The sequence below is a fragment of the Natrix helvetica genome (genome assembly GCF_964273705.1).
Source record: "Natrix helvetica genome assembly, chromosome: Z".
Taxonomy (NCBI): domain Eukaryota; kingdom Metazoa; phylum Chordata; class Lepidosauria; order Squamata; family Natricidae; genus Natrix; species Natrix helvetica.
Window position 1 is genome coordinate 122,306,175 of NC_138554.1, and position 24,071 is coordinate 122,330,245.

The 24,071-nt window shown below is 43.3% G+C and overlaps 1 protein-coding gene across 1 annotated transcript in view; it reads right to left on the bottom strand.

Moving 5' to 3' along the window:
* ITGB1 (integrin subunit beta 1) overlaps positions 1–23,932 on the bottom strand; it is a 48,854-nt gene extending 24,922 nt beyond the window's left edge. Inside the window, exons 1-3 of the mRNA XM_081933768.1 lie at positions 23,647–23,932; positions 8,087–8,156; positions 7,369–7,454 (exon numbers count right to left, since the gene is read on the bottom strand). Of these exons, the coding sequence (XP_081789894.1) occupies positions 7,369–7,454; positions 8,087–8,156; positions 23,647–23,868 (378 nt within the window). The 5' untranslated portion in view covers positions 23,869–23,932. The remainder of the gene's footprint in view (positions 1–7,368; positions 7,455–8,086; positions 8,157–23,646) is intronic.
* Between the last annotated feature and the right edge of the window lie 139 nt (positions 23,933–24,071).

Below are 24,071 nucleotides of genomic sequence, written 5' to 3' on the forward strand. Positions count from 1 at the left end.
CCACAGCTCTTAACTAGCACTATGATTTTTATGCTCCCTGACATTGTGAAAGCTAAATTTTCCCCCTCTCCCTTCCCGTTAAGTATTCTGGAAAGTTAGGGCTGTTTATCCATCTAATGTTGGGGAAGAAGTCATCCTTCTTCCCCAACATTAGATGCCATTACTTTTAAGCAATCCTGAATTTTGCTCTTGTGTTCAACAAGAAGGCAATATTAAGGACAGAACGATAACGTAACAGAAAGCAGACAAGACAATCATAGCAGATGAACTCAAATCTCATTGTACATCTCTTTGTCTAAAACGCCAAAAAGATCCCATTACTTGGCAAAGCCAAGCATTCTGTTGGTGTTCTCTGCCCTGATTCACTTTTTAGTTTATTACAGGCTTTTCCTAACAGCTGGTCACAAAACCACAAAAGACCAACTCAACTCTCCTGCAGAAATCTAAATTAATCTAAGCAAAAGCACAACTGAAAGATCACTGTGCAGCTTTTCCCCGAACACATTTAGTAAAGAAAGTGTTTCATAAGAATTTCTAACCTTTCCTAAGTTAATTTTTTAGTTCAATTTTTGGATAGAATTCAGTTTATTACTGGCCTTGATATGAAATGAAAATCCATAACGAGGAAAGTAAGATTAATCTTATGATGCCTTCTTAGTGAGACCAGAGTCAAACATCTCACTGTAATGCCACTAAGTCTGCCATCAGACTGGAAGAACAGGTTATGTGATGTTTAATAATAATGATTTGTTGATTTGCCAATAAGTGTGAAGTTTGCAAAACATTTGCCATTTTCCTCTTAGCAACAACAGCAAATGATCCAAAATAAGAACAAGTTTGTCCCATAAAGTAATTGATGATGACCTGGTAAAATAGGAGGAAGAAGGAGTATTAGTTATGTTTAACACTTGTTTATAAAAATAATAAAGGCAGAATATAAATAAAAATAAATAAATGTAATAAAAAGAGCATAATATACACAGTATATTGAATGTTATGTTCTATAAGATCATCTAGGTGTTAATGGAATAGATAGCAATGAGGTGGATTGGGCTATAATTCTCACAGCCTGCAATAATGGGGAAAGAATGCGTAGAAAAATAAAATTGGAAGTGTCTAATAACATTATTTGAAAAACAGTTATCACTAAAACACAGCCAATCCTCAAGGCTCTATTTGTAAACAAGATTAGCCCTGCTTAATAATAAGCATTCTCTGATGGGGGCATTTTTACATGGGCCCAGTTAAGAGTACATAAGGCACACAATTCCTGATAATAGGAATAGCAAAGAGGAGAAACACATCAGTGCTGTCAATAACAGGAGAATCAGCTGTAGTTAAGACAAAAGGCACAGTAACTAAACTGTTGGATCATCAAATGTCCCAGAATAGATACAACTACAATATCAAACCCTTCTTCAAGCATTCCATTTCATTTTAATAAAGATCTAAGGCAGGGGCGTCAAACTCATGGGCCACGGGCTGAATTCGACCCACAGAGTGCTTAAAATTGGTGCCTCTGCCAGCGAAAATGGAGCTTGGGAGGAGGCCCCGGCCTCCGTTTTCATTGGCAGAGGGCTAGCAAAACAAACTAAAAGCAAAACAAAACAAAAGAAGAAATGTTTCCCCTTTTGCATTTGAGCATCCAAGAAGGGACAGGAAAGGAGAAAGGGAAAGAAAAAGATGGGAAGAGGGCAAGGAAGGAAAAAGTAAAGAGGGAAAGGAAGAAAAGAGAATGAAGAAGGAAAGGAAGAAAGGAGAATGAAGAGGGAAGAAAAAAGAAGTAAATGAAGGGAAGAGGTAGGAAGGGGAGGAGGGAGGGAGGGAGGAAAGAAGGAAGGAGGGAAGGAGGGAAGAAAGGAAGGAAGGAAACTCCTGCCTTTGCACTTGGCTACGGGAAGACAGCAAGGCTCCTCTGGAGGATAAGGGTTTGGTGCTCTCCCTGGTCTAGCCTTTTTTCGATGGTAACAATGAATCCCCCCAGCCCCGCCTATCATAGCTGCCCCTGGCCACACATACCCCAGCCATGCCCTCCCCCAGCCCTCCTGAGGTCAAACACAACCCTGATGTGGCCCTCAATGAAATCGAGTTTGACACCCATACTTTAAGGTGTGGCAGATTGTGTGTGTCAAATAACTGATTAACATTTTTTCTGACAGAAGTACTAATACAGGGCGTGATCATAGCCAGTTGAAATTTAATGGCAATTTAAACCATTCTTCAACCTGGCAAGGTACACTAACCAAATACAAAGATGCCAATTCCTCAGAATAAGAATATTAAATTAACACAGGGGAGATCAGAAAAAATGGGCAGTTCTAAACCAACAGGAAGTAATATTCTGTTCAGTAGAAACAGGGAAGCTGCCAATTGTCCTTTCAAAAAAGAACAATTGATTTTAGGTAGTAAGATCAAAGGAGTGAGCACATTTTTTCTTAGGAGTGCTAATAGGAACTTAAAAATAGGATAAAGGATAGGTCTACCAGATACTCAGCAGTAAGAGTTGGGCCTGATGCAAGAACATCCTGCTTCTTCTATGTGAACGATCATTAAGAACCATGGTTGAAACTGATATAATGAATTCGAATTAATTTAATCTATTCTTTCTTCCCCCCATGGTTGTGAGAGATCCAAATTTGAAGGATAAAATGTGATTCAGTACACAGATGGAATTCATGTAGCACCTGTTGGGAATACCTTAAACCAGTATCTCCTTTTCCAGCATTATTCATTTACCCAAGAAAAGATACAACTGCTTTAAAGAGCTCCTGATAGGTTTATGAATGTGTCCCATTTTGACCTTTGAAACGGGATTTTTGTACGCTCTAATTTTATCTCATTATTTTTATGAGATATACAACAGCTTTATTAATTGCTATTCATTCCATCTTGCTATTAAGAGATTGAGTGATTTTAAATTTAGATGCTATTGCTTGTCATCACATTATTCTAATCACACACAGTAAGAGATAATTTACTTCTAAAGCACATGACTAGTCTAACATAACATAGGGAGGTATATGGACCCACTGAGAAAAATGAAATGCATGTTAGCCACTGTATCTTTCCACAAACCCAGCAAATATTTTTGATAATTATTTTTTCCTTGTTTTGGAGTGGTGTGGTGACCAAGTAGTAAAGACATTCTCATCCTCTTGGAAGGTTGATAGGTCAATCCTAAGTAGTGGTAGATGTTTCTCTCTCAGTGTGCAAAGAAAAAAATATGCTGTGAACTCCAGGCCACAGGAAGAGTATCCAGCCAGCAAACACCCAGCGCCACCCAGTTACCCCAACTCTACCCTGAATTAAGGGACTATAGCAGTGATGGTGAACCTTTTTGACATTGATTGCTGACACTGGAATGCATGGGCACTGGAAACCCAAAGACCAGCTGGTCAGGGTGCATGCGCACACTGGCCACCTGGTCTTTGGGTTTCTGCTGGTCTTCACGCATTCCCGAGTGACAGAAACCCGAAGACCAGGTGGTTGGTGCACATGCTGGTCTTCGGTTTCTGGTGATTTGGCACTTGCGAAGATACTGTAAAACAAAACAAAAAACCATAAGAGCAGCTGGTGTGTCTACAGAGAGGGCTCTGCATGCCACCTCTGGAATGCGTGCCACAGGTTCACCATCACGGGACTATAGGATCGTAAAAAGAAAAAAAAATGCTTGTTTTCCTGTGACAATTATGTTTTCTATGAAATTCTTACCGTGTTTCCCCGAAAATAAGCCACGCCCTGCTAATAAGCCCAATCGGGCTTTTCAGAGCATGCGCCACAATACGCCCTCCCCTGAAAATAAGCCCGCCCCCAGTCCCCGCCATTAACACTGTACCACCTGCCAGTACAGCTTCCGGGGCAAAAAGAGGGCTCGCCGCAAAAACAGCGGCAGGCCAGCAATGTGATCACCCCCTCCTGCCTGTTCCTTCTCGTGCAAAAAAACACTGCCAACCCCAATGGCAAAGGCAGCCTGCCTGGTTCCCTTCCTCGCGTTCCTCGCCATTGTGCTCAGGGAAGCAGCTGGTGAAAAAAAAACTTCTCACGAGTTCAATCAAACATCTTGAAATCGCGAGAAGGTTTTTTTTTTTAAACCAGGGGCTTCCCTGAATATAATGTCGAGGAATGCAACAAAGCTAGAAAGGTAGGAGGCACGCCCCGCGGCCCAACACCGCCCACTTTGCCCCAATGGTAAAGGCAGCCTGCCTGGTTCCTTTCCCCGCCGTCCCTTTAACGAGGGGCGGCAGGTGGGGTGGGGGGGAGAAGCGAGGCACGCCTCCTACCTTTCCAGCTCCGTCGTGTTCCTCGCCCTTTCGCCGATTGAATCCCCTTGTAAAAAAATCTCATTAGTTCAACTCGCGAGATCTTTTTTTACAAGGGGATTCAATGAGCGAAAGGGCGAGGAACGCAACACAGCTGTCAGTCTCTGGTAGCGCTAGGACACGCATCTCGCTTCTCCTCCCCCACCTCTCCCCCTCACTAAAGGGACGACAGGAGAGGGAACCAGCCAGGCTGCCTTTATCATTGGGGCGAGGTGGGCGGTGTTGGGCTGCGATGCGCACCTCTTTCTAGCTTCATCGCGTTCCTCGCCCTTTCGCCCATTGAATCCCCTTGTAAAAAAAATCTCATTAGTTCAACTCGCGAGGTTTTCCTACAAGGGGATTCAATGGGCGAAAGAGCAAGGAACATGACGAAGCTGGAAAGATAAGAGGTGTACCTCACAGCCCAACACCGCCCACCTCGCCCCAATGATAAAGGCAGCCTGGCTGGTTCCCTCTCCTGCCGTCCCTTTAGTGAGGGGGGAGAGGTGGGGGGGGAGAAGTGAGACGCGTGTCCTAGCGCTACCAGAGACTGACAGCTCTGTTGCGTTCCTCGCCCTTTCGCTCATTGAATCCCCTTGTAAAAATAATCTTGCGAGTTGAACTCATGAGGCTTTTTTTACAAGGGGATTCAATCGGCGAAAGGGCGAGGAACGGAACGGAACTGGAAAGTTAAGAGGCATGCTTCGCTTCCCCCCCACCCACCTGCCACCCCTCGTTAAAGGGATGGCGGGGAAGGGAACCAGGCAGGCTGCCTTTACCATTGGGGCGAGGTGGGTGGTGTTGGGCCGCGAGGCGTGCCTCTTACCTTTCCAGCTCCGTCGCGTTCCTCGCCATTGTATTCAGGGAAGCCCCTGGTAAAAAAAAACCTCGCGATTTCAAGATGTTTGATTGAACTCGCGAGAAGTTTTTTTTTTTTACCAGCCACTTCCCTGAGCACAATGGCGAGGAACGCAACGCAGCTGGAAAGGTAAAAGGCGCGCCTTGCTTCTCACCTGCCCCAGAAATAATAAGCCTTTCCCTATAATAAGCCCAAGGCCATATTTCGTGGGGCAAAAGAAAATAAGCCCCTGTCTTATTTTCGGGGAAACACGGTAGTATTTAATGTACTTTGTCACATTTCTAGCCCACTCTATGGCCAGATTAGGACAATTCCACAAATGTTTTCTGATTTTCAGCAGAAGATGTATATACAGGTGAAACTCGAAAAATTAGAATATCGTGCAAAAGTTCATTTATTTCAGTAATGCAACTTAAAAGATGACACTAATATATGAGATAAGACTCATTACATGCAAAGCAAGATAGTTCAAGCAGGGATTTGTCATAATTGTGATGATTATGGCTTACAGCTCATAAAAACCCCAAATCCACCATCCCAAAAAATTAGAATATTACATGCAATCAATAAAACAAGGATTGTACATAGAACAATATCGGACCTCTGAAAAGTATAAGCATACATATGTACTCAGTACTTGGTTTGGGCCCCTTTTGCAGCAATTACTGCCTCAATGCGGCATGGCATGGAAACTATCAGCCTGTGGCACTGCTGAGGTGTTATGGAAGACCAGGATGCTTCAATAGCGGCCTTCAACTCTTCTGCATTGTTCGGTCTCATGTCTCTCATCTTTCTCTTGGCAATGCCCCATAGATTTTCTATGGGGTTCAGGTCAGATGAGTTTGCTGGCCAATCAAGCAAAGTAATCCCACAGTCATTGAACCAGGTTTTCGTGCTTTTGGCAGTGTGGGCAGCTGGAAAGTCAGCATCCCCATAAAGCTCGTCTGCGGAAGGAAGCATGAAGTGCTCCAAAATCTCCTGGTAGACGGCTGCGTTGACCCTGGTCTTAATGAAGCACAGTGGTCCAAAGTCCTGTTGCTCAAAGTCCTCTTTTCTGATGAGAGCAACTTTTGCCAAAAGCACCAAAAACTGGTTCAAAAACCGTGGGATTATTTTGCTTGATTGGCCTCTCCATTCTTCCTCCATACCCTGGGTCCTTGGTTTCCAAATGAGATGCAAAAGTTGCATGTAATGAGTCTTATCTCATATATTAGTTTCACCTTTTAAGTTGCATTACTGAAATAAATGAACTTTTGCACGATATTCTAATTTTTCGAGTTTCACCTGTCTATTCTTATCCAATATCTAGACTTCACAATGCTGTATTATCTTCAGATAGCTACAGCCAACGATATGTTTCCAATGTATTAATAAGAGGAACTCCAATTAGAGATAAGTAGGAGAAGGAAGATGAGCAAGTTTTACTTGTTGGCCCAGAAAAACAAAGAAATATTGTTCTTTGCTTCCACTTTCCTGTTGTTCAAGTTGCTTGAAAAATGAAAGTGATTAATGCTATATCTGGGTCTCAGATCTTATTCAATGGCTTTCTCTACTTGACATCCTTTTCATAGATTTGAATTGCAGACTGTGGGGTACCTGCTCTTCTATTCTGGCTAGCAAGCTGCTGTGAGCAAATCCTTTCCAGATCCTTCTTTCTATATTATCTCATCAGCTAATAGGATTGCAGTCTTTATTTTTATCAAGCTAATTTTTTATGAATAAGAGGCCCTCCTCCAAGCCATCTCCAGAACAACTCTTAATTATACCTACAGGTAGTCCTCAACTTATGGCCTTCATTCATAGTTATGACGTTGCTGAAAAAGTGACATTTGCACTTACCAACATTGGAATGTCTTCATAGTGACATGATTGTGCTTTAGGAACAGGCATACATTTAAAACAGTTGCAACACCCCTAAGTCACATGATAGCCACCTGTACATTCCCAGCCACTTCTAACAAGCGAAGTCAATAGAGGAAGCCAAATTCGCTCCATAATTGCAGTAAAACAGTTATAAAATCGGGCTTGACTTAAACAATTGTAGTTTAGGAATTTCTGGTTCCAATTGTGTTCTTAAATAAAGGGCTACCTGTAGCTACCACATTTACCAAATGAATCATGCAAATTCATAACAATACATAATTTGAATTAATTACACATTTAGAATTTATGTAACGCAAATACTATTTTGAAATAGTTAAAAATACGTACTGTATTTTTACACCATCCACAATTTGGGCCAGCTTGTATACAATCAGCACATGATTTTGCATTAGCATTTATACAAATGCTCCCACCTATAAGAAACATATGATCAAATTTTGTAAAAATACAATCAAAGAGCTAATTGAAGTTATAATTAGTACACGTTTTTCTCCACATTCAAACTATTCAAACCGTGTAGCATTATTAGCGCTACTGTAAAAGCCTTTTCTTATATTGAAGGCAGCTTCATTTAGAGAAATCAGATTAATATTTGTGTGCATAACTGACTGTGCCATGTATTTAGTTTTATGCACAGTGAAAATCAACATTGAGTAGAATAAATTCAGGTTGAATTTTTTGCATGTAAAAAAACTGGATAGGAAGTGATAGGGTTGTACTTTCTTGTGTTTTATTAATTACAGAAAGGATTAAATTATAAGAGTTTATCACTGGAAGAATAGAGAATGCACATAATTTTGCATGAGACTTGGGTGACACAACAGTTCCAGGTTTTCTTAAATAATTTAAAATCCTCCAGTTGGCTGGAGTATTATTTAGAAGATACAGTTCAGTCCCTTCCCAGGATAGAAATCAATGTTGATTTCTTTCTCCTGTATCAACACAGCCATAATTTCAGCTGTTAAAAAAGAATGCAGTGCTTTCCAGATAAATTCAGAATGAACGTAATAGGTATGAATTCAGATTTTGAAATTATTCCACTTACTTTGTTGGGCAAATCCATACAGTATGAAGCAATTTAATATTCCAACCAAGAGAAGAGAATGGAAATGTATCTGTTGAATACAGAAAATAAAGATTTAAATTAGCTGGTTTAGGTATATGCATAAGGTTTAACAAATGTAGTTCAGACAATAAATATAGTAGACAATTTTGACAACTTCATTGCAAAAAATGAATTTCTATATTTTAAAGAAAAACTTTAGATTAATGGAGCACTAATTAGCAATGTACCAAATAATCATTTTCCTCAAGATTTTTCTGAAATATCTATGCATCCAAAGTACATAATGCTTGGAAACTGAGATGGGCTGCAAAAACTCCTATAATTCTATCTTTAAACAAGACAAAAGCTGAGCCATCCATTGATAATCTATCAGTGACATGGATTAAATCTACATTTCTTTTTTTTTAAACAAAGTTTTATTGGTTTTTTTAAGAAATAAAAAAGGGAACGGGTAAAGGAAAGATTACAAATTTCTGCAAGAAACTCAAGACCCACCTGTTCCAACTAGCCGGCCTGGCTCAACTATAGCTCTATCCTCTAATCCCCCTGGCAATTTTAAATTTTAGGGTATTTTAATGTTTTTTAACTCTATTAGTAATGTGTTGTTTTATGAATTGTAATAATTGATTATGTGAGTTTTTATACCTCCTCCGTGCAACATGTGATATGCATTTTTTATTGTACGCCGCCCCGAGTTCCTTCGAGGAGAGGGAGTGGCTTATAAGTCTAATAAAATGAAATGAAATGAAATGGCAGTTGCAGTGTGCGGCAGGTGTCCCCCCGCTCCATACTCATAGTATACAATTACAGAAAATTCAGTACTAAATAACAATATATAGTCAGCATATAAATTCAGTTAATAATTTTGATCAATTTATATCAAGTGGATTTTCTTACTCATTTTTGTGATCAGAGTTTTCTTGGTATTGCCCCTTCTCCCCCCACCAGCAGAGCTCCTGCCCCTCCCGTGTCCTGCATGTCTGTTGTAGGATCATCTGGTTTGTCTAGGAGTGTTTTATTTTTTTCCATAAAGGCCTGCGCCTCTATGGGTGTATTAATTCTAACTCTTGTGTCCTCCCAGAATATTAACAGCTTCGGGTTTAGAGGCATAACAAAGGATTCAAAGTTTCCAAAGTTTCCAGATCCTCATTGCATTATAAGGTTAAATCCAAAATTCACTTTTAGTAAGAGCGTTACATCATTAGTTGGCTCTCTCCCTCCTCCTTCCCTAGGGCTGAGAGCAAAATTGTTTCCAGCCGCCTGTCTGAGGGGGGGGGGGGAAATCCCCCTCCCTCCAGCCGCACTTCTCAAAGCCGAGCCGAAAGAAAGTTTTAAATAGCTGGCAATTTCTCCAAACTAGCAAAGGGAATGGAAGGAAGTTTCCGCCTCACCGCACCGCAGCCGCGTCCTTCTGCTCGTTCATTCATCCAGCAGCCTCGCAGCGAAGACACTGGAGCGTCTCCCCATCATGCTCCCCGATGCCTAGGGCGATGCGGGCCCCCCCGGCCGCCGCCGATCCAGGGGATCCCCCGCAGTGCCGCCCCTCCAGCAGGAGCCTCTACGGGGCATCCTGTGCCCCCCAAGGAGTGGGGAGCCCACCGGGAAAGCGCGGGGCGAGCAAAGCTTGCCCGTCGCCGTCAGCCGCCGGAACCGGAAGTCCAATTAAATCTACATTTCTAATAGCTGACAGAATTAATCCCTCTATCAATATGTTAACCAACATATTTTCAGTATCATATTCTATGCATTTGATGAAGTGGACTGTGATTCATAAAAAATCATGCAATTACAAATTGAAATTGCCACAAGACTGTTACATTTGCTGCAAAAAATTAGCATTCTACATATTCTTCTGCATGGGTATCGATCTGTAGAGTGGTGATGAGATAATAGTGTGATACAAACTTGACCCTTTTGAATTTGTATTGTAATGTTGCATGCAAGTACATAAAGGGTGAAGCTTATAACATGGCACCATGTTACATGTTTTTTATTTTGATAAAACCTTTCTTTGCTATGAATGCCCATGATCCTGTCAACCATAAAAATTGGTGTTTAATATACCGTGTTTCTCCGAAAACATGACCCACTCCAATAACAAGCCCAACCCTAATTTTTTGGGGGTGGGCCAGTATTACTCCTACCATGAATAAGCCCAGGAGGATGGGTGTGGCCAGCACGAGTGGCAGCATGGGAGTGGGGGAAGAAAATGGCTTACCTGAATGGTCTTTCTCTTGGCGCTGCGGGAGTGTCCAAGCACGGGTTAACTTCAGCTTGCTGCCCAAGGACTGAGTTCAAATTTCTTGTAGCTCCGCCTCTTGCTCCCCTCAGAGGCTCAGTTTAAAAAAATGAAGAGAAGTCCAAAGGACCTGCCAATGGCGATAATCCGAGTGTCAAGATGGAAGGGACCCCGCGGCCCTTTTCCAGGGTGGGGTTGGACACTCCCGCAGTGCCTAGAGAAAGACCATTCAGGTAAGCCAACGGTCATTCTCCTAGGCACTGCTTGGAGTGTCCAAGCACGAGACATGCCAAAGCTATGTTGTCCCAGGGAGGGAAGAATTGTCCAAGGCCGCGGGGCTCGCGACAACCCTTTGTAGAACTCTCCTCCCAAATGCTGCCTCAGCCGAGGCGAAAACGTCAAGTCTGTAATTTTTGATGAATGGCGACAGGCTTGACCACGTAGCGGCCCGACATATTTCCTCAATGGGCGTTTGAGTGGCCCATGCAGCCGAGGTTGCGGCACTCCTCGTTGAGTGAGCTGTGATGCGAGGAGGAGCTGGTCTGCCTTGCTGCTCGTAGGCCAGCTGGATACACACCCTTATCCAGGGTCCTATGGTGGAAGAGGTGACCTTCCTGCCCATGGTAGCAGGTTGAAATGATACAAAGAGTGCCTCTGACTTGTGGAAGGGGCCTGTTCGCTTCATGTAGATCCGCAGTGCACGACGCACGCCCAGCTTATGCAACCCGTGCTCCCTGGGATGCCTGGGGCGTGGGCAAAAATCCGGGAGGATGACCTCTTGCGATCTGTGGAATACGCTGTTGACTTTTGGCACAAAGGCCAGGTCCAGCCGAAGGACCACTCCGTCGGAGTGATTGACACAAAGGTCGTCTCTGACCGAGAGGGCGGCCAACTTGGAGATTCTACGCACCGAAGTTATGGCAATAAGGAAAGCCGTCTTTAGAGTCAGGTGGCGCAACCCAACTGTTCAAAGAGGTTCGAAGGGGGCCCCGGACAGAGAACGTAACACAACTGAAAAGTCCCAAGTCGGATACCTGTGGCTTGTGGGAGGGGATAAGTTTGTGGCACCTTTAAGGAAGCTACTCACCTGCGGGTGTTTGCTGAGCGGCAGGTGGGAGTCCGTGGATAGAATGGTAGTCAAGGCGGCTGTTTGGCACTTGAGGGTGTTGGGCACTAGGCCCTTGTCCAAGCCCTCCTGCAAAAGTCAGGATTTGAGGGATGGTGGCAGATGTAACAATGACTTGATGCTGGAGACACCAGCGAGAAAAGGACGACCAGGTTGCCTCGTAGATCCTGACTGTAGACGGGCGCCTGGATGGTACAGATGACCTTCTCAGAAAAGGCGCTAAGTCTTAGGATGTCCCCTTCAAGTGCCATACGGCAAGTTGCAGACACTGGGGCTCTGGATGTTGAACAGCCCCCTGGCTGAGAGAGATCTGATCCTGAGGAATGTGCCAGTGGTGGGACACGGAGAGGCTGACAAGGTCGGCGAACCAGGATCTCCTCGGCCAGTGAGGAGCTACTAGCAACACCTCCGCCCTCTCTGACAGAATCTTCCTGATGACCAGAGGAATCAAAGGAAGGGGCGGGAAGGCGTATAACAGGCCCGGGGGCCAGCGAGACCGAAGGGCATCTGTGCCTTCTGCTCCGGGGCACTGGAACCTCATGAAGTACCTGGGGAGTTGGGCATTGGTCGGGGATGCGAAGAGGTCGACCTTCGGGAGGCCGAACCTCTGTGACAGCTGATGGAACAGCGCCGGGTGGAGACACCACTCTAAGGCAGAGGAGACGCGTTCTGGATGGTGGTTCTGCTGAGCCAGTCTGCCGTCATGTTGTCCTCTCCCGAGATGTGGTCCGCTCGCAGTGATGCTAGGTGCCTCTCTGCCCACCTTCCCAGGGCCTCCGCCTCTGACATCAGGGCAAGGGATCTTGTGCCACCCTGATGATTGATGTATGCCTTTGTAGCGATGTTGTCAACACGTCTCGGTTCCTGACCAGCCGGAGGAAGTAGCGTAAGGCCAATCTGGCGGCCCAAAGCTCCAGCCAATTTATGTTGTGGACGAGCTCCACTTGTGACCACCTGCCCTGGACCACTTGGCTCTGAAGGTGGGCGCCCCAACCGAAGAGACTGGCGTCTGTTGTTATGACCAGGCGCTCCGGCTCCTTGAAGTAGCAGCCCTTCAGGAGAGCATCTGACTGCCACCACCGGAGGGAGCGCAGTGCCTTGGGAGGGAGGCGTACCACTCTCCTGGAGTTGCTGGCCTTGCGTCTCTCTTTCTTAGTAACCGCTGGCAACATCTTTCGTTTATCTTTGGACTCGATTAAGTAGGAATCCAAGGCCTCCCCAAATAGCTTGCCCCCTTTGAATGGAGCGGAAGCAAGCTTCCACTTCGCCTTCACGTCCACCTGCCAGTGGCAGAGCCACAGCAGGCGGCGCGAAGTCACATTGGCGGCCAGAGCCCTGGAGGAGAATTTGGTGGCATTAAGTGAGGCGTCAGCAGAGTACTCAATGGCCGCTATTATCTTATTAACATCCTGCCTTATTCTAGTATTCCCCCGCCGGTAGGCCGGACAACAGCTTGCGGAGCCAGAAGAGCGCTGCCCTGCTGAAGTATTAAGAGGAGGAGGAGGCCCTCATGACCCACGCAGTGGCCAAGTGAGTCTTGTGGGAAGCTGACTCCGCCTCTTGTCCTCTGCCTTGAGACCCTCTAGTAAGTCAGTCGGAAGGGCAGAGTTAGAGGTGAGGGAGACAATGGGGTCATCCACCTGAGGAAGCTTCAAGGGTTCCTCCAGAGGGCCTTCCATGGTATACAGCTTTTTATCTGTCCCACTGGGGTTGGCCATGGAACCCGGTTGGGCCCTTGGCGCTGAATGATATCCAGAAATAGCTGTGGAGCTGGAACCAGGTCGAGGGGGGGGGGGACTTTCTTAAATAGTCCCGCGCCTGGATCCTGGAGACCAATAGCCTCCTTGGAACCCTGATCAGAGGAGGGCTTTTCTGCCGGGGCTGGTAGGCCCATTTGGGGGCCCGCAGCACGGGCTTTGGTAAGAATCGCCCTAAACATGGAGGGCTTGAAGAGACCCATGGATGCGGGCAGCTCGGGTGTGGGATTTTCATCCTCAGAGAGGTCCGGAGCATTTTGCTCCGCTTCCTCAGCATCAGACACCTCACTGATACCAGTGGGAGTAGGGGAGGCCTCCCTAGTTTGGGGCTCCTGAGCCCAACAGGCCTACTCTTGCTGGGATTTGCAGTGGCAATAGGAAACTTTGAGGCCAGCTGCTGCATCCCATCTGAAATGCTCCGAGAGATGGCACGCACCACCACATCTTGCATGCTCTTAGATAAGGGATGTTCCTGCATTTGAGGTGGGTCTGGTCCGGCCACGGAGTGGACCAGAGACCCCTCCCCCGCAAGGGAGTCTGCTTCATCAAGGGAGTCTTCAGCCAGGGAATGGCTGGGGGAACCAAGGGAAGCCCTGGAGGGGTTGGGAGAAAACCCAAAATCCTCCTCCTCAGGCAGGGAGGGAGATACCCCCTGCTGGGAAGTGGATGGGGAAGGACCTGCCCCCTCCTCCCGGGTGGGGGTGCTAAAGGCTGGTGCTGCTGCGCTGACTGGGCCCTCTGAAACTGTTTCTCAAGGGCCTTCTGGCGTCTTTCAGCCATTCTCTCATCAGCCTTAGAGGGCTTCCTGACTTTGGGGGTTTTACCCTTAGTTGGACGCCCCACCCCATCACCTTTGGCAGCAGGGTTGGGCCTGCTGAGTTTACTGGCTGAGGGACCAGCCTGATGATCCACTTGCTTCTCCATACAGGCTTGTTGAATCACTCTGATGGTTGACAGGAGGAGGAAGGAGACTGTGGCCTGCTGCGCTTGGAAGTCCGCAGAACTGCTCACAAGTGGGGCTGGAAAATGCCGCCGGCTGAGGTAAGCTGGGTGCCTGCAGATCCGCGCTAGAAATGCAAGGGTGAATGGTCTGACAGTGACCAAAAGAACCCCTGCAGCCGCGTGGGAGGTCCGGAGGGAAGGGAGCCTGTCTGGAGAACCGGAGCAAGGCCCGATTTTAAAGTCCCCTCCGCGACGATCTGCTGTGAGGACAGGCTGCGGGCTAAAGCAGAAAGCCCGTGAGAAAAGCGCGCCAGTTTTGAAAGCAAAATGGCGGCTGCACGCGCGCTTGCGCCCGGAGTGACACCGGGGGCAAACTGAACAGCCTAATGCTATGCGCTGGGGTCCTAACTGCCTACCTGTCCCCCAGAGGTTCATCGGTGATCGGCAAACGAACCTTCCCATGGTGTGGCTGCTCTCGCTGCGATGAGAGCAAGCCTCGCTCCAGGCAGCCTGCATCGCGCGTTTAATTCCTCAGAGCAACGAAGAAATGGAGAAAATAATAAAAAAATACCTAGGAGCTAGCTAAACTAAACAATTAATTACAAGGGAGCTACACTACACTATCTAGAGGGTGCAGCCTGATGCACAAGGACTGGATCTCCCCAAAAAGCGTCCTGTAGGGCGACTGAGTTTTTTTTTAAACTGAGCCTCTGAGGGGAGCAAGAGGCGGAGCTACAAGAAATTTGAACTCAGTACTTGGGCAGCAAGCTGAAGTTAACCCGTGCTTGGACACTCCAAGCAGCGCCTAGGAGAACTGTCCGGCTGCAGCCTGCTGGCCCCTTGGGACAGCGCAAACGCCGCTTTTACCCTTTTCTTTCTGGGTGCAGCGCTTCTACTTGTTGGGCTGCTTCCCCAAAGCTGGCAGCTCCGCGACCACCTGTTTTGCTTTTCCCCTCTTTTTGGGAGGCTCGCAGGAGGCCTTTTGGTGAATGGAAGGAAAATGGGGAGGGGGATTTTCCTGCCTGTCATTCATTCCTCAAGCTCAACACAGACCAAGGGAAGGATGGCAAGCAAGAAAATCACCCTCCCCATTTTCCTCCTGTTCGCCAAAAAGCCTCCATTCCGTACACTGAAGGTACGGAATGGAGGTGATATGTCCACGGCAAGTCTAGCTCACCAAGTCTGTCCTGCTGCACCTCAAAAAAAGTAAGACTACTTTGAAAACAAGCCCAAGTGCTTATTTTCAAGTCTAAAAGAAAATAAGACTTGGTCTTATTTTCTGAGAAACACGGTAGTTGGAGATGTTAATATTCTTCAGCATGTACTTTGTCCTCAACTTTGATCATTTAGCTTAAAATTCCTTAGCTTATGTCCTTTATCAATGCCTTCTCATTCCTATTCCAGGAAACAAATTACTTTAAGCTAGAGAAAAAAATAATGAAAGCATATTGTCTTAAACCATAAGCAAACCATGTGCCAAAAAGGTTTTCTTACTATAACTTCTCCCTGAAAAAAATATAACTTTAAAGCTTATATTTGTTAATTACATTTTAGAACATGCTTTATATACTACTGTATTCCTTAAATATAACAGTAATTCTAGAATGTACTTTAATATGCTTTTATAAAATTGGATGTATTTTTGGTGGGCTAAAGAGGTTGCACTAGTTTGAAAGTTACATACAGACTGAAGAGAGAGAAATAGGGCTCACAATATACAATATGGAAGAGGAGGATTCTATAATAAATAGTTTTTGAAAATCTTCGCCAGTCATAATCAGACATCAATCAGACTATACAAAAGCCAACTCAGCTGGAATACTGCTTGACTTTTTACAAGTTGTTCTTGACCTATGACTGATCCCTTAATGGGATGTGGTGGTGCATTGTTTAGAATGCAATTTTGCAGACAAACTCTGCCCACTGCCAGCAGTTCGATTTTGACCGGCTCAAGATTGGCTCAGGTTTCCATCCTTCCAAGGTTGGTAAAATGAGGCCCCAGATTGCTGGAGGCAATATGCTGACTTTATAAACCACTTATAGAGGGCTATAAAAGATTATGAAGTGGTATATAACTAAGTGTGATCGCTTTTTATAACTGTTCAGTGTTATGACAAGCTTCCTCAAGGCTATTTACAATCAGGATTCAAAACTCTGATGGTCGGGCTCTCCCCACAATTCATGTAATTTCATTTTACATGCTTGACAACTGGGCCTTATTTATGGCTGTTCATAACACCCTGCAGTCACACTAAATATTTTTTTTTTCTGGAAACCAGCATCTACTTCCTGTTTCTGGCAAGAAGTGCTCACTGTGGATAATTTGTTTAACGATCACCGCATCTGCTTAACAACTGCAAAAACGTTGTGAAATTGGGTGTGGTCACATGATGAACTACTTAACAACTGGCAAGAGTTATGACCTTAATTTCGGGATCAATAATTATTATGAGTACTACCTGTACAGGTTGGAACATCTGGTATAACAGAAACATATTCATTAAAAATCAAGATAAAGGTCTTTGGAGTCTTTGTGAAATGATACAATAGAAATCAACAAAAATCAAGTACAGGAAAATAACATACTGTTTATAAAACAGACAGCAGTTTCTCTCTCTTCCGGAAAAGGAAATTTATCATTTCCTTTAGCATTCTGACTTTTTAAATAGTTCACCTATTAAAAACTGTGGCAGACAAGAACTGGAAATTAAAAAAAAAAAAACACCACTTGACAACTTTTAATTACTGATCAGCTCTCAACTGCAGAATAGTGTGCTTTCATTTTGAAAAGAAAAGTTACTGTGGCTATTATACTGACACTGTGAATAAAAATAAACCATGCATAATCACATAAAGAAACAACTCAAAAGTGCTTTCCTGCCTGCTTTCAAAAGATTGAAACAAAAGTGCTTCAGATCAGTGGGTGAGTTTTGAAAGAGACAAAGGGCAAGGAAAGATATTCCATGCATCATAAAATGTCACTGAATTTGCATATGCAGCTATTATTCAGGCAGTCCTCATCTTATGACAGGTCACTTAGTGAGTGTTCAAACTTTTGAATGGTCCCCCAAGAGATATTTTTGATCTGGTTCTGAAGTAATCTGAATGCATTTCAGCTGCTTGGCAATTAGCATGCATTTACAACTGTTTGCAGTGCTGTGCAATCAGATAACAGAAAAACAGAGTTGGAAGGGACCTTAGAGTTTTCTAGTCCAAACCCCTGCTTAAGTAGGAGACCCTATGCCATTTCAGATAAATAGCTGTCCAGTTTCTTCTTAAAAGCCTCCAGTGATGGAGCACCCACAGCTTCTGAAGGCAAGCTGTTCCACTGATTAATTATTCTCACTTGACAGGAAATTACTGCTTCGTTCCAAGTTGCTTCTCTCCTTGATTAATTTCCATCCGTTGCTTTTTGTCCTGTCTTCAGGGGCTTTGGAAAATAGGTTGACCCCCTCTTCTTTGTGGCAGCCCCCCAAATAATAGAAACCTGCTGTCATGTTAGTCTCTTTTCACTAGACTAACCATATCCAATTCATGCAACTGTTTCTCATATGTTTTAGCATCCAGGCCCCTAATCACATGACTGGGATTTATGACATTTTTGCAAAAACTTGTATTTATTTCTGGGTTTTGGTAAAAATGCCCCACTATAAACAATGACTTTACTTGACAACCATAGATTCTTTTAATGACTATGTTGATTTAATAACTTAATAACACAAAAAAGGCAGTAAAATCAAGTAAATCATATGATAACTCCTTTTGCAATCATCATGGCTTATGACTGTAATGGACAGGCTCAGTTATGATTGTTAAGTTAAAGACTACCTATATACTATTTTCAGGGAAATGGAGGGGTGTCAAATTCGGCGTGTCATGTTGCTGTCATGTGATGCTTTGCGACGGTTTCCCCATCTGTGGAACTGGGGTTTGGCATGGCCTGCGTATGACACATCTGGCCTGCGAGGCATCAATTTGATACCCCGTGTATCCTTTTGCAGTTTATATATGCACTTTTAAATGTGATACTTACACCTAAAATGACTTCAGACTCAATTTATGTAAAAGTATGCGTAGTGTAGACTCCTGAATACTTTTGAAGGAAGGTTCGGGCAAAATTGAGCAGGTGCAAATAAAGCAATGATTGGAAACTAAGTCTGATTGGAAAAGAATGAAGGAATTGATTGAAGAGTATTCATTAGAAAGCTTTATATACCTGAAAAGATGCCAATAAAAGGCATGATCTGTTTTCTGCCACAATGGCCTATCAGCCCGGGGCTTTTAGAAGCTGATCTTATATTTTGATTTTGTACATAATAGAAACAATGAACATCTCAAATCAAACATAACCCCCTTTCACCCAAATATTTAAAGGAAAAAAATATGACTATGTCATTATTTATTTAATGTTTACCCTACCTTTCCTCTCTGAGCTCAAGGCAGCATGAGTAGTAGCACTGAGGGAAGTAGGGTTGAGTCACTGAGTGAGTTTCTGTGGCTGAGGATGTGCTTAACCCCCTTCCTTCCCCCCCCCCCAATCTTAATCCAGCTTCTTGGCCACTTCGCTGCACTACATTTTATAACTCATTTCTTATTTTCCTATGTACAACACAGAAATTACATATCAGTTTAAAGAAAAGAAAACCTTAAGAAATTTAACCTTGTAGAATAAAATGAATTATTCATTTTATGAATGAATGAATGAATACACACACACACACATACCTGTTTTCAATGTACACGAGCATATTTCATTTAATATTAAAGTCAATATACCTCTCCAATGGCATGTAAAGTATTTATGTAAAAATGCATGTTATAAGACTATCACATTCCACAAAAGCAAATGAATTCCATTCATTGTCCAAGTTTGTTACTGGAGATTCTAGGCAACATTTATTTTTGACAGAATTCTCCTACAGGTAGTCCCTAGATAACTGTAATGGAGCCTGTCCATTATGGCCCCGTTTTCTGATGGTCATTAAACGAACACAGTGGTTGTAAGAGCAAACCGAATGGTACTGTTCACTATAGATACAGTTCTACTGAAAACTGGCAGAAAATGCAGTTTTCAGCAAACCCATAAAAAAAAAATCCACAGTCATGTAACTAACCACAGGATGCTTCAAACAACAGCAAATTGTGGCCATGTTGCTGAGCACCCGAAATGCAATCATGTGGCCATGGGTGGGAACCAACAGAACTTTCTATCTGAGTTGTAAGTTCCCTTTTCAAATAGGTTGCAACTTTGAATGGTTGCTAAGCAACCAGTCATAAATTGAGGATTGCTACATAGCTGATGATTCTAATGAATATTAAAGAAGAACAGAAAACTGCCTTTCCCTGTGTCAGACTTTTGATCCATCTAGCTTACTATGGTCTACTAACTGATCTTAAGTTATTCATCTACAGCAGGGGTGGTGAACGACGGTCCTTTTATGACTTGTAGACTTCAACTCCCAGATTTCCTGAGGCAGTCATGCTGCTAGACTAATTTTAAAAGCTGACGGCAGAAGACACATTCAGGCTGGAATTTTTCCAGTCTCATTTGTAGATGTTACAAATCTGAGACCGGATCTCCAGAATGCAAAATATATCTATTTATCATTGAAACAAGTTCCCTCCTTTAAAACAATGGGATACTATTGTCAATGGACCAACTTCTGATTTGACAATGAGCACTTACAGGTGAAACTCGAAAAATTAGAATATCGTGCAAAAGTTCATTTATTTCAGTAATGCAACTTAAAAGATGAAACTAATATATGAGATAAGACTCATTACATGCAAAGCAAGATAGTTCAAGCCGTGATTTGTCATAATTGTGATGATTATGTCGTACAGCTCATGAAAACACCAAATCCATAATCTCAGAAAATTAGATTACATGTAATTAGAATATTGCATGCAATCTTAATGAACTACATTTCCTTGCATGTAATGAGTCTTATCTCATGTATTAGTTTCACCTTTTAAGTTGCATTACTGAAATAAATGAACTTTTGCACGATATTCTAATTTTTTGTGTTTCACCTGTAGATCATTTGGAAATTAAATATGTTCAAAGAAGAATTTACTGTTTAAACGTTAATGAACCAGCCATAAGCAGAAGTCAAATTTTAATCCTTTTATATTCTCATAAATGGAAGAAGAAATCACAGTTACAGGTTCAGGTGTCAAGGGAACTGTATTTGTTCATACATTTTTGCTTTTAATTTATTCTGTAGGGTAAAAATGGGGAATGGGAGTGTATTAGTCCAGACTCTTCAGTATTAATTACAAAGCAAGAAATTATTGTCTATATAAGCTGACTACTCATGTTTTTAGGATACGTAACTCTTACTCATTTCCTTAAGCTATTTTTTTTTTATTTTGCAACACCCTAGTGAGTAATCTGCTTTATCATTATTTGATTTTTATAGTGTAGTTTGGTGCCCAAGGCAGAAAATCTTTCTGGTTAACTACAGTTCTTCCATTTAGATTACAAGTTTAATTAGATTCCAAGTTTAATCGTGATCCAGAGAAGTGAAGGGTTATCCAAAATTAGAGTACATCATTCTCTATTATACATTTCATGTGATTTGTATCAGCTGCAATATTTTAAAAAATACTAAGTTGTCCCTTTGTGTAAATGCAGTACATTTCTAGAATAATGATTAACAGGCAAATGGAAAGCTAAGACCCATGCCAATCTTACTGTTCAAGATACAAAGAGGCCTTGGATAGATTTATTGTATTTAACTATCTAGAACGTCTGGATAAATTAATTTTGAAAACTGGTGGAAGCAGGAAAGTCATTGGCAAAACAAATCTCTGTTTCAATAACCCTGTCTTGTCTTACATTATACAAGAGTTGTTTTATATATGCTTAGCATGGAAAAGATGTATAACATTTAAGCCTTCTACACTATTGAGAAAAATTAAAGGCAGCGATAGCTAAGTTGTCACTTAATAATTCTATCATGCACTTGCCCAACAGGAAAAGGAATTTTCCCCATTAACTATCAGTTCCAAATCATTTATTTAGCATATAGCAAATCAGATCTGAATTGAAGAGTCTTACATTCAAAAATAAATCCAATTGTGAAAAGGGAGGGAGGGATGAATAAAAAAATTCTTGCAGATGGGTATCAGAAACCACCATCCCTCCTTTTCTGGGTTTCTTCCCATTGCTTCTAATGGAAAATAATTGATCCTCATTCATTTCAGGGACAAATATTCCGTTAGTTTGTTTTGGTTAGGATTATTAGGATTCATGTTCCCCTCCCCCACATGCAAGAATCCCCCATTTTGCTTCTGATTCAGCTTCCAGGATGGAGGAAGCAAAAGCCTGAGATATTTGTAAGTTGATCTTTTCCTGAAAGGGCAAATATGACTTTTGCCTTCAGTCAAAAGATCAGTTCCCAACACATCCTTGTAAGGACTGTAGGATTGGGGACTTGGAGAAGTTTATAACCCATCTTTCAATATTTCAATTATTGAAGTATAACAACAGAAGTGTTAATAAAATTATCTGATCCTATAAAATAAAGGCCCAAATTAACCAGTTTCAAGTCGTCACAGGATATGAACCAAGTAAAACAATTTGTTCGGTATATCTGAAAGTGACAATAGTTTAGAATCACAATGCTATCCAGTCTGCATTGATTTTTAGGTAAATTCAGATGTTACTAAAATTCACAATATAGCATGCAATATTTCAAGTACTGTCCTCAAACAAGATGGTTAAAAATGTGAAACAAAAATGGAGGGAGGAAATAACTACTGGAATTGGCATTTTGATGAAATGCAGGTGGTATTCACATTAGGTTCTGTTTGATCCTGTGATTCTTGGAGCAAATTATAATATTTAATGTGACAGAGGGAAGAAATCATAAATACATGGAAGTAAACATTAACAATATATAATTAATTTAAATTAATTAATCTGAAACTAAATTTAAATCAAAATTACTCTTTTTTTTTACTAGCCCATTTTTTCTTCTGTTAGTATGATCTACTTCTTGGATCTTAATCCCCAAAATATTATGTACTCCGATTGTAAGATTGTTTTTTACAAACATAATCAAGGAATTATTATAATTCACTGTCTTTGGGTCAAACACAGTTCTTTAATAAGTTGAAAACCAATGTACAGTAGAAGGAATTGGATAGTTCTTGCAACAACACAGCCAAATGTAATTTGAATTGATGCCCAAGATAAAACCAATTTGCCAAATTAGGGAAGCAAGTGTCCCTTCCACTGAAATGTTATTAGAACAATAGCAATCAATGCCAAAGTGACATTTCTAATAATACTTCAAAAGAAACAGCAATGCAGCAACTAAGGGTGGTTTGGATAGAAAAAAATATTGCTTAGTTATGAGTCAATGCCTACTTAAAAAGGTGGGTAAAGGGTTTCATGCTCAACAATCTTCTGAACACTTTAATCAAGGTATTTTAATGTGTCGGAAAACATGAAATCACACAGAAAAAATATTAAGAATGGAAATGCAATGTTAAGCATTCCCCAGAGAAAAAGAGGAAGTCCTGAAAAAGTTTTTAATATTCAAATATAAACATACTACTGCAAGCTCCAAGTACTGTAATTGTATCAGATACACGAGAGGGCAAATGGAAAAAAATGCTACCAGAAATATTGTGGGAATGAAATGCAGTATCTTCAGGAAACAGAATGTACAAAGATATCCTATGAGTTCAACTGCAGGTAAATATAGCTGAAAGAAAACGACACTGGTTATAACTTCTCCTCGATCTATTTCGAAATTATTTTTTTTATAAAAATACCAGGGCAGCTTTAGGTTCAGGAAGTTGCAAACGTCGAACTTTTTCCATGCACGTTTTACTCAGTTGCATTTATAAACTTATTCCCAGGCAGGCAAGGCAGCAGGCCGAGTGTTAAATTCAGAAGTCAAATTCCACAAACAGATTTTGCCAAAACACGGATGGGAAACTCGCAAAGCATCGTGTGAATTCTTGCATGGAAACCACTCGCGTTCCCATCCGCCTCTAAGGCAGCACATATCGTTGTGGGTTTGCTTGGACATTTTTAGTCCTTTCAGTCCTGCTTGGAACCCCAAGACCCGAACCCAATTCACGGGGGGCGGGTGAGAATACCCACGCCTCTCCTTCCCGCGCCAGAACAAAAGACTTCGGGAAGGACTTTCATTACTTTCCGGGATTCGCCCCAAGACCTTAAGATCTTCTCCCTTCCCTTCCTTCCCTTAGCAGCCCCACCGCCCCGCTCCACACTCAAATACCCATGCTGAGTCGGTGGGGTGGCATGGGGGTGGGCTATGAAAAGGGACCCCCGGGCGATCCTTCGGAAAAGGGGAGCAAGACGGGAGGTGTCCGTCTCTCTTACCCCTTATCCCATCCACGTGAATATAGGTGGAGACACAAACCTAGGATTGCTTTGCTGCAGCCTTGCGCACCCCGCTCCCCCAAAAGACACCCTCCCCATTGCAGCCCTTACCGGTGCCATGGCCGGGGTTCGCCTCTGGCCTGGAAGACAAGCTGGCTGGCGGCGCGAGAAATCTCCTTCTTGGCCCTTTCCAGCCGGGCCTGGTCTTCTCTCCGGGGCGGCGTCCGGCGGGCCCCTCGCGCCTCCGGTCCTTCCCCTCGTGTGGCAGACCCGGGAAAGGAGACGGCCAGACCCGCCAACGCCGCTGCTCCCTCTTCGCCTCCGGAAGCGCATTCCTGGCTGCTGCCGTCAAGCGGGGCGGAGCGTGCGAGGCGCTGAACTGGGCCCTCGGGCACGTCGGAGAGCGGTTGGGGATTTTTTCCCCCTCCCTTGCCCGGCCCGAAGCGGGCGCGGCCGCCGTTTCCCTCAAGACCCGCCCGAGGGAAGCGAGGCTCTGCCGCCTCATATCTCGTGCAGGCTCCGACGTGCAGCTTTGT